At 33.6% G+C, this 18316-nt stretch overlaps 1 protein-coding gene across 3 annotated transcripts in view; it reads left to right on the forward strand.

Annotated features, from left to right (window-relative positions):
* Positions 1-18316, forward strand: part of Ten-a (Teneurin-a transmembrane protein) — a 1628256-nt gene that overhangs the window by 707764 nt on the left and 902176 nt on the right. For all 3 annotated transcript variants that reach the window (XM_074139868.1, XM_074139867.1, XM_074139869.1), the window contains exon 7: positions 873-1010. In XM_074139868.1, coding sequence (XP_073995969.1) covers positions 873-1010 — 138 coding nt within the window. The remainder of the gene's footprint in view (positions 1-872; positions 1011-18316) is intronic.

The raw sequence follows: 18316 nt of genomic DNA on the forward strand, positions 1-18316 counted from the left end.
TCTCCAAATTTAAAAATGAAATTGCATCGGATAGTCAGTTGAATACAATAATATTACTATTAATAATATTAATAGTAATAATAATATTAATAGTAATAATAATATTAATAGTAATAATAATATTAATAGTAATAATAGTAGTATTAATAATAGTAGTAGTAATAATAATAGTAATAATATTACTAATAATAATATTAGTTATTAGATATTAGTAATATTGGCGTGAATGTATTTATTGGCATGAATGCATTTATTGGAGAGGAAATCGTATATGTTTAGGTTAGGTTTATATCCTGGGGTTGAAAGAATTTTTATACGAGTATTTCAACCCCATTAGGTTAGTTTTATATAGTTCTAGTTTATTTTAGGATGTGCAGGAATATTAGTTCAAAGTACTGCGCATTCCATCTACTAGGTAGAGTAAATAGCCTCCTCGGATTTAGTATTCAGTAAAGCCCAAGCAAACAGTAAACGTAGAAGTTATAAGTACCCAGTAATACTTTTGGTTTTCCCTAAAATGGATATAATAGAATACAATTAAAATTATTAATTCAGAAATAGATATTTATTATCAAAGTTAGTTGATTTACGGGATGACACAATCATATTCCACACTCTCCCTCGTCGACAACGTCGATGAAATTAGAGAGAATGTGTGGAGACACTCTTGCAGACCCAGGGCTCCACCCTACCTTGTCAATTGGTAGCTATGGGTCTGCACGTGTCATCCCAGCTCAAGTGGTATAAGGAAAGAGGAAGAATCTTGATAGCCTTGGGCGCTAATGACCAAGGCAGTCGATGCGCCCTCCCAAAATAAGAAGAAAATAATAATCGTAATATAAGAATAATAACCAAGTATTAATAATTTTCAGAAGCGGAAGTTGATTCCCCACCAGAACCAGCGCCACCTGAAGTGCCACCTAGAGGTCCATCGCTTCAACATCCTCTTCAACAGCCAACCCTTACTTTACATAAACACGACCATAATACATACGTCTTCCCTACGCAGGGTAAGTCCAGATTATTATGTTATATTGTATATAATGTTTTGAAATCAACTAGAAACTTGGTATTTATTTCAACATAAACGGAATCACATTACATTACATCCTTTACGCAATGGTTTCCGCTACGGTGCCCAGTTTCTTGCGCTACTAAATTGGTCTATTAGTTATCGTTGTAATTTTTCTTAAAGGTAAATTTTAATTTTTGTTTTATATGTTTTTTTGTTACTTATAAAAACTTTTTATAATTGTTTTGGTTTAAGATGGACGCATTTCTCTTCGAAAAATCCGGAGTATTTGTTTTAAGAAGAATATATATATTTTTTATTTGTTTCTAGTTTGTAGTACTTTGAAAATGGATTTGCTTTGATTGAGATAGTTGGCAAAGTGTGGGGAATGTAACTGGATTATTTACACTCTCTGCCACTTCGATTTTATTTTTGTTTTTTTTACTAGTACATAAATATGTACTGGCAACTGAGGTCTCAAACACTTAACAAGGTTTTGTGTTTTGGTAGAACCCTCTATCCTCTGTTCCACCATCTAATTGAAGAGGTGCGCTGGATCTCGTTAACTACAAATTGCTTCCTTAGCAATCAGCTCGGGTCTTGCTAGCACTAGCATCTTGATGAACTGCAATTGGAAAATACACTTGAAATGCAATTGATTCTGGAAAGTGTGTCTAGTATGAAGGAGAACACGGTTCTAAGAGCTTTGAAATAAAAACAAACCAATAAATAAATAAATAAACAGAATGAGCAGTGAGTAAAAATGTGAATAAGCTAGTTTTATAATGAAGTATTAATAGTTTTAGCTAGTAATTTACAGAGATATTGACCCATTTCTGGCCGTACAATGCCTTAGAATCGTACAAATACTTCTCCGTTTTATTTGAGCCGTTCACTGCACAAATCTATTAACTCCACTCTTTGAAATACATATCTTAAATCTAAGTATCAAAGCACTTGGTTCAGTCACAGCTTTTTATAATTATAATAAATTTCCCAAATAATAAAGGATTAACCATCATTAAACGGCCAAAATTTTGTGAGCCAGTAAATATTAAATACTTAATTTCAGAAGCCATTTTGATTAACTCAGTGCTCTAATTTTAAGTCTTTGTAATAATTCAACTCAAATTCAGTAACAACCGCTGAATGATAACGGTAAATTTATTGAATTTATATTATAAACAGGAATTTTTAAAAAATAATGTACATTATTTCGTCGCATTTCTCCATTTTTTTGGTTTTAATCGAGTGGTGCATAGGTATAAACGTCCTTCCAGTTTTTACTCGATGATCCAGAGTTTAACTATAGAAAATCAAGCAGAAATCTAATCACTCTGACATCCGATTTCGTCTTTCCACCGGTGATGTCCGTTCTGAAAGTCTTCACGTCCTGCATAAGCCTTCAGTTTTAGTGTATAGCTTGCCTGCAATCAACCAACTTATAATCTGTTTTGTTTAAATTAATTTATGCTGCTTCAACGGACTGAAATCATGTTCCTTTTAATGCAGATTTGACTTTGGGGAACAGATAAATGTCACATGGGGGCCAGGTCAGGCGAATATGGCCTAAAACTGGGATGTTGTACTAGGCTAGAAACGTCTTGCGACAGACAATGCAGTGTGAGCCGGCGTGTTGTCTTGATGGAGAACCCCGTGACTTGTTCTTCACACAAATCGGGTCGTTTTTTTTCCTTACTCTTTCACGGAATTGAGCAAGCACCTCACGGTAGGAATGTTGATTGATTATAATCGATATTTTCATCCGTTTTGGACGTGAAAGGGCGATCCGGGCGGTCATCATCTCCGACGTCTTCTCGGCCATCTTGGAAACGCTTGAACCACTTAAAAATTTGCGCACATGATTATCATTCAACACCATAAACTTCTTTTAATAAAAGATAAGTTTCAGTAGCGGTTTCACCAAGTTTCATGTGAAATTTCACGACAATTCGTTGCCCTAATAGTATAGTATCATGTTTTCGGCAAAACGAAACTAACACCTCTTACACAAACGACGGTTCCGGTCAAACTGATTTCTCTACAAACACGTGAGGTGCTGTAATCGAAAGTGAAGGTTTTACGCTGCACAGCTGTCGGTCGTTAGGATTTGGTGCATGCACAGTTCTTCTGTAGCACCATCAGTCTCGTAATTTAATAGCTCGTACATCTCGTAATATTTAAGTAGGTTAAAGTACAATACTGTTATAGTTGTAAGTAAATTAACAGTTCAATATAAGAGAAAAAGTAAACAAAGTGTCCAACGAGACGAACATCTTTTAATCAAAGCAAAATAACATTATGCAAGAAAAAAAATTAATCGCATATTGAAAAAATGTTTCAATTTTAAAGAATTATTGAAAAACTGAAATATGTGTTCTAAGTGATTGGTTTTATTTATATTCAATAAAGAGGCTACATGGTTTTTCTTTATACAAACTCGAACGTTTTCCTCTGTAGAATTTGCAAAAAAAAAGGGCAGTTTAAGAAAATAAAAAAATGTAGGGTCTTGTGTTTCGTAAAACACAAGACCCTACACTTCTCACCTTTTTTGGTAAAGATCAAAGTGTAGTATCTTGTCTTAAATAAATCTATCCGTAACTTGACGTAATGTTGTTTGTTTAAAAAAAAGGATAAAAATTAGGTCCTTAAAAAAAGATTTATTTTAAAGTTTGAAAAAGAATTGAATAGATTGTTGAGCGAGAGATGAAAGTTTAGAAAGCCAATTAAGGTTAAAATTAGGAGACTGGTTATGGTCTGAGGTTGGTTAGAATTTAGTACAGCTAATTATGTATAAAATAGTGAACTCGCAGTTTGGTACTGGTACAGCAGTGGCTAGAAGTGACCTACGATGGGTGTATAACATCCACCCAGCAAGACAGACATTGTCGGCAAAAGTGAGAGTGTTGTAGCTCGCTAAACTGAGCCGATAGAGAGCAGGGTAGTAGTTAGGGGGTTGGCTCTTACTTCCTAAACAACTATGCTAAAGAGAGAGATTCCGCACTAAAGCGAAGAGGAGGGCAAGAGATTAAGTTGGTAATGAGTAGAACAGGTAAGCCAGTCTGCAGTTGACGTTATAAAGGTACCTCCATGGTAAACTTTTCGCCCACCTAGAAAGTGAACTGTACATTACGAGCGCTTATTATTCCAACTCTTATCTCACCAATCTATACGTGGGCTAAATTTACTTTATTTTTATATTATTATTAACACTTTCTAGCAGAATACTTGTAAATAAAGAACAATAATGCTTCATAATTTATTAAACCATAAAAATATTATTATTATTATTAACACTTTCTAGCAGAATACTCGTAAATAAAGAACAATAATGCTTCATAATTTATTAAACCATAAAAATATTATTATTATTATTATTAACACTTTCTAGCAGAATACTCGTAAATAAAGAACAATAATGCTTCATAATTTATTAAACCATAAAAATATTATTATTATTATTATTATTAACACTATCTAGCAGAATACTCGTAAATAAAGAACAATAATGCTTCATAATTTATTAAACCATAAAAATATTATTATTATTATTATTAACACTTTCTAGCAGAATACTCGTAAATAAAGAACAATAATGCTTCATAATTTATTAAACCTTAAAAATATTATTATTATTATTAACACTTTCTAGCAGAATACTCGTAAATAAAGAACAATAATGCTTCATAATTTATTAAACCATAAAAATATTATTATTATTATTATTAACACTTTCTAGCAGAATACTCGTAAATAAAGAACAATAATGCTTCATAATTTATTAAACCATAAAAATATTATTATTATTATTATTATTAACACTATCTAGCAGAATACTCGTAAATAAAGAACAATAATGCTTCATAATTTATTAAACCATAAAAATATTATTATTATTATTATTAACACTTTCTAGCAGAATACTCGTAAATAAAGAACAATAATGCTTCATAATTTATTAAACCTTAAAAATATTATTATTATTATTAACACTTTCTAGCAGAATACTCGTAAATAAAGAACAATAATGCTTCATAATTTATTAAACCATAAAAATATTATTATTATTATTAACACTTTCTAGCAGAATACTCGTAAATAAAGAACAATAATGCTTCATAATTTATTAAACCATAAAAATATTATTATTATTATTATTATTAACACTTTCTAGCGGAATACTCGTAAATAAAGAACAATAATGCTTCATAATTTATTAAACCATAAAAATATTATTATTATTATTAACACTTTCTAGCAGAATACTCGTAAATAAAGAACAATAATGCTTCATAATTTATTAAACCATAAAAATATTATTATTATTATTAACAACTTTCTAGCAGAATACTCGTAAATAAAGAACAATAATGCTTCATAATTTATTAAACCTTAAAAATATTATTATTATTATTAACACTTTCAAGCAGAATACTCGTAAATAAAGAACAATAATGCTTCATAATTTATTAAACCATAAAAATATTATTATTATTATTAACACTTTCTAGCAGAATACTCGTAAATAAAGAACAATAATGCTTCATAATTTATTAAACCTTAAAAATATTATTATTATTATTAACACTTTCTAGCAGAATACTCGTAAATAAAGAACAATAATGCTTCATAATTTATTAAACCATAAAAATATTGAAAAAAGGTTGTAAATTATTAAATACGTCCAAACTCCTAATAAAAATTTATTAGGAAATCAAAGAAAAACATCCCCTAATTGAAATTCTAATCAAATTTTTGTTAACCCCATTAGGTAAAGGCTAGCCTTGGGGAGATGTAACCCCAAGAGTATTTCCCTTCCAGATTTAAATTTGCTTGAAATTATTTTGCAAGTTAATTTTTTTTTCTTTCTTTCTTTGAGGTTCTCTTCAATCTGAACTTGAGATTTTAGACAATGGTTAGACAGGTTGAAACAAGTTTATTCATGCTCTGAATGGCCGTTAATTATACTTTTTTGACGTGAATACGTCTTTAAATTTGCTAACAAAATCGGGGGATACAGTTTGGCATTATAGTTTCGAATCTATCGCCTACATCCAAAATTAAATTAAACCACTGGATAGCTAAAGGTTCAAAGAATTCATTACGATAAGCGAGGACTGTAACGTATCGCGCGCGGTGGAGGGGGTATCGCGAACTACATACGAGGGTCGTTTGAAAAGTCCGTGCTAAGTCAGAGAGATAGCACCACTGGCGCGTATCGAGGTTATGTTTAGTTAGTAGCATCTCTTGGAAGAACACACACCAAGTTTCAGCCAGATCGGTCTATTTCTTTGTGTTTGGCATTCGTTTGAATCGAGGAAGTCGAGTGATTTTCAAAAAATGGACGAAAAAGAATTTTTGTGTGTTGATTAAACACTACTTTATGAAAGGCAAAACGCCTCAGGAGACTAAACAGAAGCTTGATAAACATTATGGTGGCTCTGCACCTTCGATTAGAACAGTTTATAAGTGGTTTCAAAATTTTCGGAGTGGCCATATGGGCACAAGTGACGCTGAACGTTCTGGACGCCCTGTTGAGGTTACTACTCCAGAAATCATTGATAAAACCCATGATATGGTGATGGATGACAGAAGAGTGAAGGTGCGTGAGATTGCTAGTGCTGTGGGCATCTCGAATGAACGGGTACATAATATTTTGCATCAACATTTGGACATGACAAAGCTATCCGCAAGATGGGTGCCGCGATTGCTCACGCTTGACCAAAAACGAAATCGTGTGAAGTGTTGCAAGGACGGTTTGCAGCTGTTCCAGAAGAATCCGCAGGACTTTAAGCGTCGTTTCGTCACTGTGGATGAAACATGGATACATCACTACACTCCTGAGACCAAAGAACAATCTAAACAATGGGTTACCAAGGAGGAATCTGCGCCAAAAAAGGCGAAGACCGTTCCTTCGGCCGGAAAGATTATGGCGACTGTCTTTTGGGATTCGCAAGGAATAATCCTCATCGACTATCTGGAAAAGGGTAAAACTATTACAGGTGCATATTATTCATCGTTATTGGACCGTTTGAAAACCGAGCTGCAAAAAAACGCCCACGATTGGCCCACAAAAAAGTCCTTTTCCATCACGACAACGCACTAGCTCACACCTCAGCAGTTGTGGTCGCAAAATTAATGGAAATAGGGTTCCAACTCGTTTCACATCCCCCCTATTCTCCAGACTTGACTCCCTCGGACTACTATTTGTTCCCCAATATGAAGAAATGGCTGGCGGGAAAAAGATTTTATTCAAACGAGGAGGTGATTGCAGAAACGAATGGCTATTTTTCAGACTTGGACAAATCCAATTATTCGGAAGGGATCAACAAACTAGAGCAGCGTTGGACGAAGTGTATAAGCCTAAAAGGAGAATATGTTGAAAAATAAAAAAGGTTTACCCCAAAAAATTAAGTAGTTTTTATTTTTAAAGCACGGACTTTTCAAACGACCCTCGTACACAAAGAGAAAATTTTGTCAGCTGTAACAAAAATAATAATAAAAATGAAGAAAAATATAAAATTATTTTCGTAATAGAATTGGTTGACACTATCTTTCTGACAGGAACCATTTTTGCATAGTTGCAAATAAATTAGTGGATAAGTTATTTCAAATAACTGTTTTGAAATAAATAATTTATTCTGATTATTTCAAATTACAAGGTGAAATAATTTATTTCTCAGATTTATACTCTTAAGTCGAAAAATCCTACCTCCCATCTTCAACACCCAAACTTCTACACTAACTTTGGACAAAGAACGCTACCTTGGACAGCACCTAGACAAATGGTTGACATTGAAAAGACAAGAAACTAACTAACGCTACAAAACTTCTCGCCAGACTACTTGACAAACATTCGAAACTTAACCTACTTAACAAAAGACTCTTATATCTACTGTTACTGCGACCTATTTGGTCATACGGCACCGAAGTATGGGGGATCGACTAAGCATTCCAACTCACTACGCCTCCAAACTTTACAATCAAAAATACTCGAAAACTTCTTAACGCTCCGTTCTATGTATCTAACTTCACCTCCATAATGATCTCCAAATCCCTTTCATTAACGACTTTACTAAAACTCGTTTCTTAAAATTTCATTCCTTTACATCAGCTTATCCTAATCCTCTCATAGAACATCTGTCTTCTTCCACAATACCAGGTAATCCTCTAAGGAGATTGAAGAGAAGATCACTTTACGTGATCTACTCTTATCGTGAGAGCAGTATAGTACGTATAAAACGTTAATGGAGAGACACCGCTGGGTGCCTCCTCCTATCCATATGCCTGATATTGTTTTATCTTATGCCACATTTGCTTGTTGCAACAGTTGTTGCAGTTGTGAATTGTAATGAAAGATTAATATAATATCAAATAATCTAATGAAATATTTGTTATTTCGTGGTTTGAAATAACAAATAATTTTGTAGTCACTTTTTATTTTAAATTCTATCATTTTTCTTGTAAGTGGGAGGTCTCCGGATCGAATCCCGCATATGGCTACTTTTTATTTGTTAGGAAAAATTGTTTACAGTAATGTATGAGCTTCCGTCTCCGCCTATGACACCTAATTGGTAGTTAGACATTAAGCCCCGCCTGAAAAAATAGACATTACTTTAATTTAATTTACTATCACTTTTCTCACGTTCTGTTTCTTATCCCATCAGCTTGGTACCTCTTTTATGTGGCCTTCACCTTTTTCACCAACATAGAACACCAAAAAGACGTAAGGATTGCTGTAAGGATTCTTTTAACGACTTCTTACGAACCTTTGGGATTGCTCGTCCTTCTCTGTAGAAGAAACCCGACAAATTATATCAAAATTAACTGGAAATGCTCATACAATAATTAGCACAACTACTACTTTGATGTGATCATTATTTTAAAATAAGATCAGACAATGGAGGGACTATTTCCTTTTAGTAGTTTGCATCCTACCTCTTTTAGTATTTAAAATAACGAACTTGTAATTGAAGTAGATGGTGGCGTGTAGAAAAGGGAGACTAAAAGAGAGTCAGTGCTAAAGGGAGTATCTGGAAGTTGTGGTCAGAGTCAATACCCCCAGCATCCGCCGCCGAATGCTGAAGTCAAGGAGAAGTAGAATGGCATGGCGGGGTCAGTAAAAGCCTCTATAACTCATTTACCACTGTGTGGGTCCTGAGGCCCTTAATTACTAGTAGGCACTCGCATGCTTTTAACCATCCAGTACGACCTTCTCGATGCCCTCTCAGATCGAGTGAGGGAGAAAGAGAGACCAACACTCTGGGCGTACCGTTTTTCGTCTCTTCTAGTTATATACCACTTTCTCATCTCTGTAACTCTCGATGAAGCCCCTTTTTCCACTTCAATACCGTCCTATGCAAACCATTATTGCATAAAAAGGACACTTCGTATTCTAGAAATGCGTAAAATAAACCACTTTATCTAAAAAATAAAATAAAAAACTGTAAAACGTTTCTTTGTTTGAGAGGTGACTTAATTGGCTTTCAAATATTTAACATTTAAATAAAATCCTCGTCAGTATTTAACGTTCCGTGAAATAAAAACCATTTTAAATTAAAAGTAAGTACTGCCTCAAACTGCACTTAATTGTGATTGCAACTTGTGTTAATCAAAATATTTTAATTAAATTTTTGTATAATTAATTAAATGAATCCATAACCTTTAATCATTGTTTTTGTAATTAATTAAAGAGCTTCTACATCTGAGGTAATTGGAGACCAGAGTTTTTTTTCCAGTGCACTGCCGGCATCCGGACAGTGTTCTCACGTTACAGACAATACATCAGCGGACAGAGAGCTGTAAGAAGCTCCTAGTTAGAGAAAAATCTAGTTGCCAGTTGCTGTATTCGAACCAGTGATCTTCGCGCTGGAGAATCGAGTATTCGATAACCACTTAGCTAATAATAATTATTATTATTTTCCCTACATCAAGGACCGGCCGGGTGTTGGTCTAGTGGTCAAGAGCGTGGCTTTGTGTGTGGGAGATCCCCGGTTCGAATCCTGCGTATGACTACTTTTTATTTGTTAGAAAAAATTGTTTATAGTAAAGTATGAGCTTCCGACTGGTCTACGACACCTAATTGGTAGTTGGATGTCAAGCCCCGCCTCAAAAAATAGGCGATTACTTTACTACTTTACTAGAATGACTATCGTTAGGTTGAATAAAACGTGGAATATTTGTAAAATTTGGTGTTAATAATGCTGGAAAAATTCATGGCCAATGATGTGCTTAAAATTTGCTTCTGTTACGGCTATTGGCTGGTTCAATGAGAGTCGTTTCTTTAGGTTCAAAAACAATAGACAATTGCTGGGTCCATGATGGGTTGAACTATTCAAGAAATGGATGGGGATATGTACAATTAGAAGGGTGGCGATGGTACAGAATTTTTTGAAGTCACTGGTGCAAGGGCATAAACTGATTTCAGACTACAAGAAAACTATTGGCCATTAACGATGATTAAAGTAAGTTTTTTTTACTTAATATTTTATTTTGTATTTTTAAAAAGCCTCATGAAGGTGTTAAATATTTATCTCTTTGAATACAGTAACTAGTTGGAGTAGTGCTCCCTGTTCACTGGAAAGTGACAGGTGGGGATGTAGCGCAAAGATTGCGGCAGTGAGTGCGCGCAGGGAGAGGGACTAATATGTGGTGCGGTCAATTTGCAGTAAATCCCCGGCAATGCTCGCAATTCTTTCTACGCCCAATTTACTGTCCTCTTCTCTTGTTCTCTTTCAACTTTGTTTGGTGTTGGCCGCCTCCTACCATCTACCATGGCTACGTGGTGCTCACTGATAGTAACCAATTCCCCAATCTTCCTCGCCTCACCATACTCAACACCCTGCGGCCAATTTTTTTTTTTTACCCTATATATATATAGATGTTGGTTAAATAAATAATTTTTGTTTCATACTGAGGCAATAAAACTTTTTACAAAAAAAAATAAAATAAAAAGAAATTAACTTTCCATCGATTTTTCATAGGAAATTTTCATTTTTATAGAACTGATCTAGCCGCTTTTCCAGAAAATTGGAAAAATTACTTTTTATTCTTTCTCTTAATAAGTTTTATTTAATATTCCCAACGGCACTATTGTCGTAAGTAAAAAAAATACATAAATATAATAATATCCTAACACAAGTGGGATAAGAAACTAATTTTCCGGAAGATAACGTAAATGAGCTAAAAGATAATGAGGTAAAGTTAATATGATGAAATTTACTTACAAATTTTTATATTAATTTACAATTTGATTTAATTTTATGGACCCTCTACGACTAACTAGTTCACATGCCATCATCATAGAGTAAATAAATACACCAATCAGAATGCGTAGGTTGAGGTATAAAATAGCTAATGGATTGGGCCAATCAAAAGCTGACATTTTTCAGGGCGTACTCACCCATAGCCACGCCCTCTTCTTTCGGATCGCAATAGCTACTAGTTTAATGTGTAAGCTTTATATAGCTAATAATTTCAAACTACTCAAATGATCAGTTATTTAAAAAAAAAAAAACTCATTTATAGTTTTTAAACTATTTTTAAAAAATGGTACAGATGAATTTTCGTAAACATTGTGTACATACTATTAGACATGGAGAAATTGATGTTATATATTTTTTATATTGACTCCTTGATGTTATATTTTATACTTTATATGTATGTACGAGGTGTGTTCAAAAAGTAACGGGAATTTTCGTTTTTTGAAAAAAATATTTATTTATTCATCTACATTAATATTGTCGCCTTCAAAGTAGTCCCCTTCGCATACAATACACTTGTGCCAGCGCTTTTTCCAATCCTCGAAACACTTCTGAAACTCGATCTTTGTGATAGCTTTCAGCGATTCGCTTTTAATGTCATCTATGCTTGTAAAACGACGGCCTTTTAATGTTCTCTTTATGTTTGGAAATAGAAAAAAGTCACATGGAGCCATGTCTGGCGAATATGGAGGCTGGGGCATCGTTAAAGTTTTGTTTTTGGCCAAAAATTCACGAACAAGCAATGAAGTGTGAGCAGGTGCATTATCGTGGTGCAAAATCCATGAATTGTTTTGCCACAAATCCGGGCGTTTTTTTTCGGATTGCTTCACGCAAACGGCGTTGAACTTGTAGGTAGTACTCCTTATTGATTGTTTGACCTTGTGGCAAGAATTCATGATGCACTATGCCATTAAAATCGAAGAACACAGTGAGCATAACCTTCACATTCGACCGCACTTGTCGAGCCTTTTTCGGTCTTGGCGATCCAGAATGCCTCCACTGGGACGATTGAGCCTTAGTTTCGACATCATATCCGTAAACCCATGTTTCGTCACCTGTTATAACACGTTTCAGTAGATCCGCATCGTTGTCGACTTCATTGAGTGACTCTTGAGCAACTTCCATTCTCCGCTGTTTTTGTTCGAAATTCAACAATTTTGGAACAAATTTTGCTGTCACACGTTTCATACCCAAAACATCCGAAAAAATTTCATGGCATGAGCCAATTGATATGGCAACATCATCAGCGACTTCTCTGATTGTGATTCGGCGATCGTTCATAACCATTTCTTTCACTTTTTTCACGTTTTCATCGGTTGTTGATGTGCTTGGACGTCCAGGTCGTTCGTCATCTTCAACGTTTTCGCGGCCATCTTGGAAACGCTTATACCACTCTTTAATCCTTGTTTTACTCATAGCAGACTCACCATATGCCTTTATTAACATTTCACACACTTTATTTCATTTTTTACGCAAAATTTAATACAAATTCTTTGATCCATTTTTTTTAACAAACAAAAATCGCCAAGCTCGAAAAACACGTCTAACCTTAACGGCTGCCACTTAAGAAGTAAACAATGAATATTACTGAAAATTTTATCGTACTTCAGGGGCATGTGTACCAACATAATAAAAAAAAAAATTTTACAATCAGACTCTCCAAACCCGCGAAATTTAAAAATTCCCGTTACTTTTTGAACACACCTCGTATATATGTTCGTACCTTTATTAGTAATTTTTTTTGCACCTCTAAAACTCTTTTGATTGCTTTTCATTATCTAGTTTTTCACTGTGTCACATTTTTATTTTTGTTTTCAATTCTCCAATTCTTACCGTTCAATAGATTCTGTAAGTGTTTTAAAATTTACTAGGTTTTTTCCAATTTAAGTTCCTAAATTCGGAGTTTTTTTAAAAAAATTTAGCGCCCTTAAACAATAAAAGTATGTGTTAAAGATCTTATTAATTTCCTTTTTCAATATCGATGTATAGAGAAAGCATCTTTAACTAGTGCTTGGTATCGAAAGAAATATGATAAATAAAATAGGAACTTGTCAAAGCAATTTTAACAGGGCAAATGTTTGAACTCTATTAATTAAAAACCTTAAAAAAAATAAATTATGATTTATAAAACATAGAACGAGCAGTTTTAGATAATTAAACTGACGCTGCCCGTTGTGACAATAGTACTGTAAATATTATGTATTCATTTATGTTACAGAAAGTTCAGATACATTTTAATGTAAAAAGTTGGCACCACTCATTCTGCTGATACATAGCAGTTTGGCTGGATAAATAATAATAAAAGATATTTGGTTATAAGTTCTATTTTTGTTGCAAAATGTAAACGTGAATAGGCCGCAATTATTTATTGGTAATAAAAAAGTTTATCAGAAACAAAAACGACACGTAACACAATAAATACTTTTTTTGGCATTTATTTTCTAATAATATTCGTTTAAATTTTCCAGGTTTTTAGACTAATTATATTCATTTTCAACAGTTGAAAGGAAAGTATTGTGATAGTCATATTTTCGAGAAAGTTTGGTTGGAAATATCCGGAAAAAAAAAATTGTTTTTAACATGTGAGTTTAATGAGTTTTTTTTGTTTTATTATAGTTTGAAACAATAAGCCATAAACCTTGCGAATTAAACTAGCAGCAATACTGTTAAACAGGGAGTGGCTATGGGCGTGTAAACCAGTAAAGTTCTATGTTCTGATTGGCCTATTCTGCCGCCCATATTTCACGCGCCTCTAACTGTGCAATTTGATTGTTAATATATAACTTTTTTCGTTATAATAATTTTTAACTTGTTTTAACTTGTTTTTCCTTTGTACGCATGTGGTACATTTTGGGATTCAGTAATTTTATTTTGTTATTTGAACCCGGTTTTTTTCACCGGACGGTGTTTTCTCATTACTGGACAATGTTGCTGGTAAAGAAGCTCCTAGGAAGAGAAAATCTAAGGGTCAACCCGAACCCGGGAATCACCGCGTTGGGATCTAGTACACCCACAGAGCTTGAATTTAGTAGCGAAATTTAAAAATTGAAAAAAAAAAGAATCTATTCCATTGTAACCATATTTATTGGTTCATCTTATTTATACTCAAAGGAAAAAGAAAATTAGTAAAGTAGTAAAGTAAGTAAGTAGTCGCCTATTTTTTTAGGCACGGTTTAACGTCCAACTACTAAGGTGTCGTGGACGGAGGCGATTAGCAAACGTACTTTACTATTTCTCATTTAACCATTAAATAAAAACCAAGGCCAAGACCGGGAATCGAACCCAGTACCACAATGCATATTAGCTTTGCAGGTCTCGCCTCTTAACCCGCTCGGCTACCGTGGCGCCTAAAAAAAAGAAGAAAATTAGTTAGATTTGTATGTTTTAGAGAGAGAAAGTAGGAATAACTCAAAACGGCTTAGATGTTTTATTGTTTTTCTGACGTATTGCTTTTTAATTGTAAACTTTCTTAAACTAGTTTTCTAAACTTGAATAAACTTGAAGTTGAAAAAGGTAATAAATAAAATATACAATCCTAGCAATAATGAACAATTCGGAGAGTAACTTCATAACATCCTAAATTCTTCAACACTGATATCAGACAAGAATTCAGATTTTCTCTGTATCAGCTAAATAACATAAATATAATTAAATTAAATATGGCTGATGTGTATCAGTCCTTCCTGCTGTTGAAATTAATAATTAGAATTGATGTAAGTTTTTAATGGCTCATTCTATTCCCCGAACTATTAATTTGTATTTTATTTTCTTTAAAATCGGTGGAAAATAATTAATTTTAAATCTCATTAAAAAGATTAGTTTATAAGCTACACTTTTATTTAATGCAGTTATGTTTGTTTAATGGGACTTATCCATTAATTATATATAATAACATCAGATTTTCTTGAAATATTAGATTTTAATTTCATATGAAAGATTGGATTTTGTGGCTTATATTTTATTGATATAAAAGCAAACTTTCTGGAGATTAACTTTGTAAAAGTTGGAATATGAAAGATTTATGTTAGATCAAAATTTTTAAAGTAGATAATGCTCTTAAAATATTACTGCAGGATTTATTTTCGTATTTAAGAAAATTAAATTTATTTTCTTGTACATTAACTCTTTTCTTGCTGCAATTATTTTTTTTTTTTTTTTGTCTTTCTCTAACAAGGTGGCACTGGCATTTTAACGCCATTAGCCGTTTAGGGAGGAGATTAATTCATATAGGTTGTCCATGTTTGCTGGAAGCATAGCTTACCATCCTCTTTGGTCTAGCTACAACGAATATTTCCATGAATAAAGTTAAGATAGGAAATTTGGGCTGGCGGCCTACTTCTGTGATCTACTTGATTTGTGCAAAAAACAAATTATTATTTTTTTAATCCTTTATTGAAATTTACAACTGCAACGATCGTTGCAACGAGCAAATGTGGTACCTGATAAAAAAAAATACGTGAAGAGTGGAGAAGGCACCCAGTGGTGTCACTCCAGTAACGTGCTCTTGCTTTACTACTCTCACGATAAGAGTAGATCACGTGGCCATCTTCTCTTCAATCTCCTTAGAGGATTACTCTGGTATTGTGGAGGAAGATAGGTGTTCTATGAGTAGGTTTGTTTTTTTTTTAAAGAGGGGGGAAATGCTACTTACGCACATCAATGTGCCGGACTCCATATAAGTATGCCTACCGGCTAAACCCCCCCCCCCATACACCTGAGCCTAGCCTGGATTCGCTTTCTCAGCACTGCATCAGGCTAGGCTCCTTAACCTAGCCCTAACGGGCCCCTTCTCCCATATTCACCTCTGCACGTTTAGTTAACATTATCTCCCGGACAAAGGAAGTAACCTTTGTCCAGTTGTTTCGACTACTCAACAGAGTCTGGACAAATCTTCCAGGCACCAGTTCCCCGACCTCCTGCTCAAGTTTACTTCTGGGTCGAGCCCACCTTTCACATTCAAAAACCGTGTGCCGAGCATCGTCGCGTGGAGCTTGGCAATACAAGCAGGCCGATACCTCTTCTTTACCTACCTTTTTCAGATAATCTCTGAAGAATCCGTGTCCAGAAAGGACTTGGGTCAAGGGATAATTTACCTCACCATGGCTTCTACCAACCCAGCTTTTGATGTTTGGAATTAAGATAGCGGTCCAGCGGCCTCGGTGCTCCGCATCCCACTCTTCCTGCCACGCTGCCATGGTACGCTCTCGCTCTTCCCTAGCTATATCCACGCGATTATTCTCGCCCCGTCTAGCATAGATCCTTGCACACTCCTGAGCTAGGAGGCACCTATGAGTAGGTTAGAATGAGCTGCTGTAGAGGAATGAAATTTGAGAGAAACGAGTGTTAGCAAGAACCTGTAATGAAAGGGATAAAACAAACAAATTAACATACGGTTTTGAAGAATAATTTTTTTTGCTGTCCCATAAAATTATCCCATAACCCATAAACTGTTTTTTGTTTACGTTTATCTTTGAATTTAGTGCGTGACAAACATAAATTTGTTATGTTGCAGTTGAATATTTATTTTGCAGCATGAACATTTATAATTTACTACAAATAATGAACATGAAAGCAACTATTATTTGAAAAACAATGTCATATTTGCACAAGGAATTTTCTTTTTTTACCATACTAAATTCACTCACTTTTCCTCATTTAATTCATTTATCATGATAGTGTTTATCTATTCTGTACATTTAATGTTATTTTTTCAAGAAGAGAAGTGGTTATAAATATGAAAGCATAATTAAATCCAGTTAATTATATTCTTTGTCAACTATAAAAGAGCTAAAAACTTCTATACAATTCATCTGTCTTCAAAAAAACTATGAAATTTGGTGCTTGTGACATATAACCGTATTTCTTTGGCTAAAACTCAGAATAGACACGTAGGTAATCTGAAGCGCGCTGCAACAATTAAGAATAAGTTTTAAAAGAATTCTTCTGAAATACATTCTTCTCGAGCTAAATACAGTTTATAAAAATCACTTAAAACCCTAGCAAAATATAAAACTAGTAAGTCTCATTCAAAATGAATTTTTATAAAATTATTTTTTGATTTCTAAGTGGCCATAAATCACAAATTTCGGTCACCAATTTATAAAAACATCAAAGTTATTGTGTTCAATTACTGTTTTGGATAAATGCATTCACAATTTCTGGCTAGTTGTATTTGTTTCTTGTAACAATAGGTTGAATTTACCAAAGTCAGCCATTTGGATTGATTAGCTTTCAGACAATTGTAAATTCTCTTAGCAATATCCATCCCTGTCTCTGTTCCCAAATACACACCCTATATACAACGGCTAGTGTAATTGGTAACATTCACTTTTAAAGTTGGGGAATCTTAATTGAAGTGTTGCACCCCCAGAAGTACGATAAACGTTTGTCCCTCGCTGTAAAATTGATTATATAGATAAATCAATGCCTAGAATTTAATTTTCTTCTCTGGAAGGGGGGGCCTATTGGTATTAACAAAAAAAAATATTTCAATTTTAGATAAGTTCATTTTGCTTCGGGCATTTAGGAGAGAAAAATAAGGATCAAATAAGAAAATGGATTGTTTTTTTTCTATTTGCTCAAAATAAAACCTTTGTTACAAACGGTTTTGATTTCAATTCAGATTGATTAAATGAAACCATTTGTAGATTTCACGAAGTAAACGTTTCTTTACATTTTTATTGATTTTATAAATATATATGTATACTATTTCCGAGTTTACCATTTAAACTCAGTATTTGCTTTATAAAATTTGTGCAAGGTGAACATTTAATTTATTTAGGAAAATATAATTATAACTAACGATTTAAGAGTTTAAAATTTAAGATCAGAAATAATTTCGAAGTTAACGCTTGAAGAAAACCACTTTTCTTACAGGCAAGCTCTAGCTTTTACACATGACGCTTTAGTGTTTTCTTTCTTTGGTTTAACCTGTTAGAAAAACCTTAAGGTTTAATAAGGTAGGACTTAATTACCTGAAATCAGAAATCAACTCCTTCTGTTTTGAAAGTTTTTTGTAATTTTTCAATTATTTTAAAATTGA

The sequence above is a fragment of the Rhodnius prolixus genome, unplaced genomic scaffold (assembly GCF_049639745.1).
Source record: "Rhodnius prolixus isolate KJV_2025 unplaced genomic scaffold, Rpr scaffold_6, whole genome shotgun sequence".
Lineage (NCBI taxonomy): Eukaryota > Metazoa > Arthropoda > Insecta > Hemiptera > Reduviidae > Rhodnius > Rhodnius prolixus.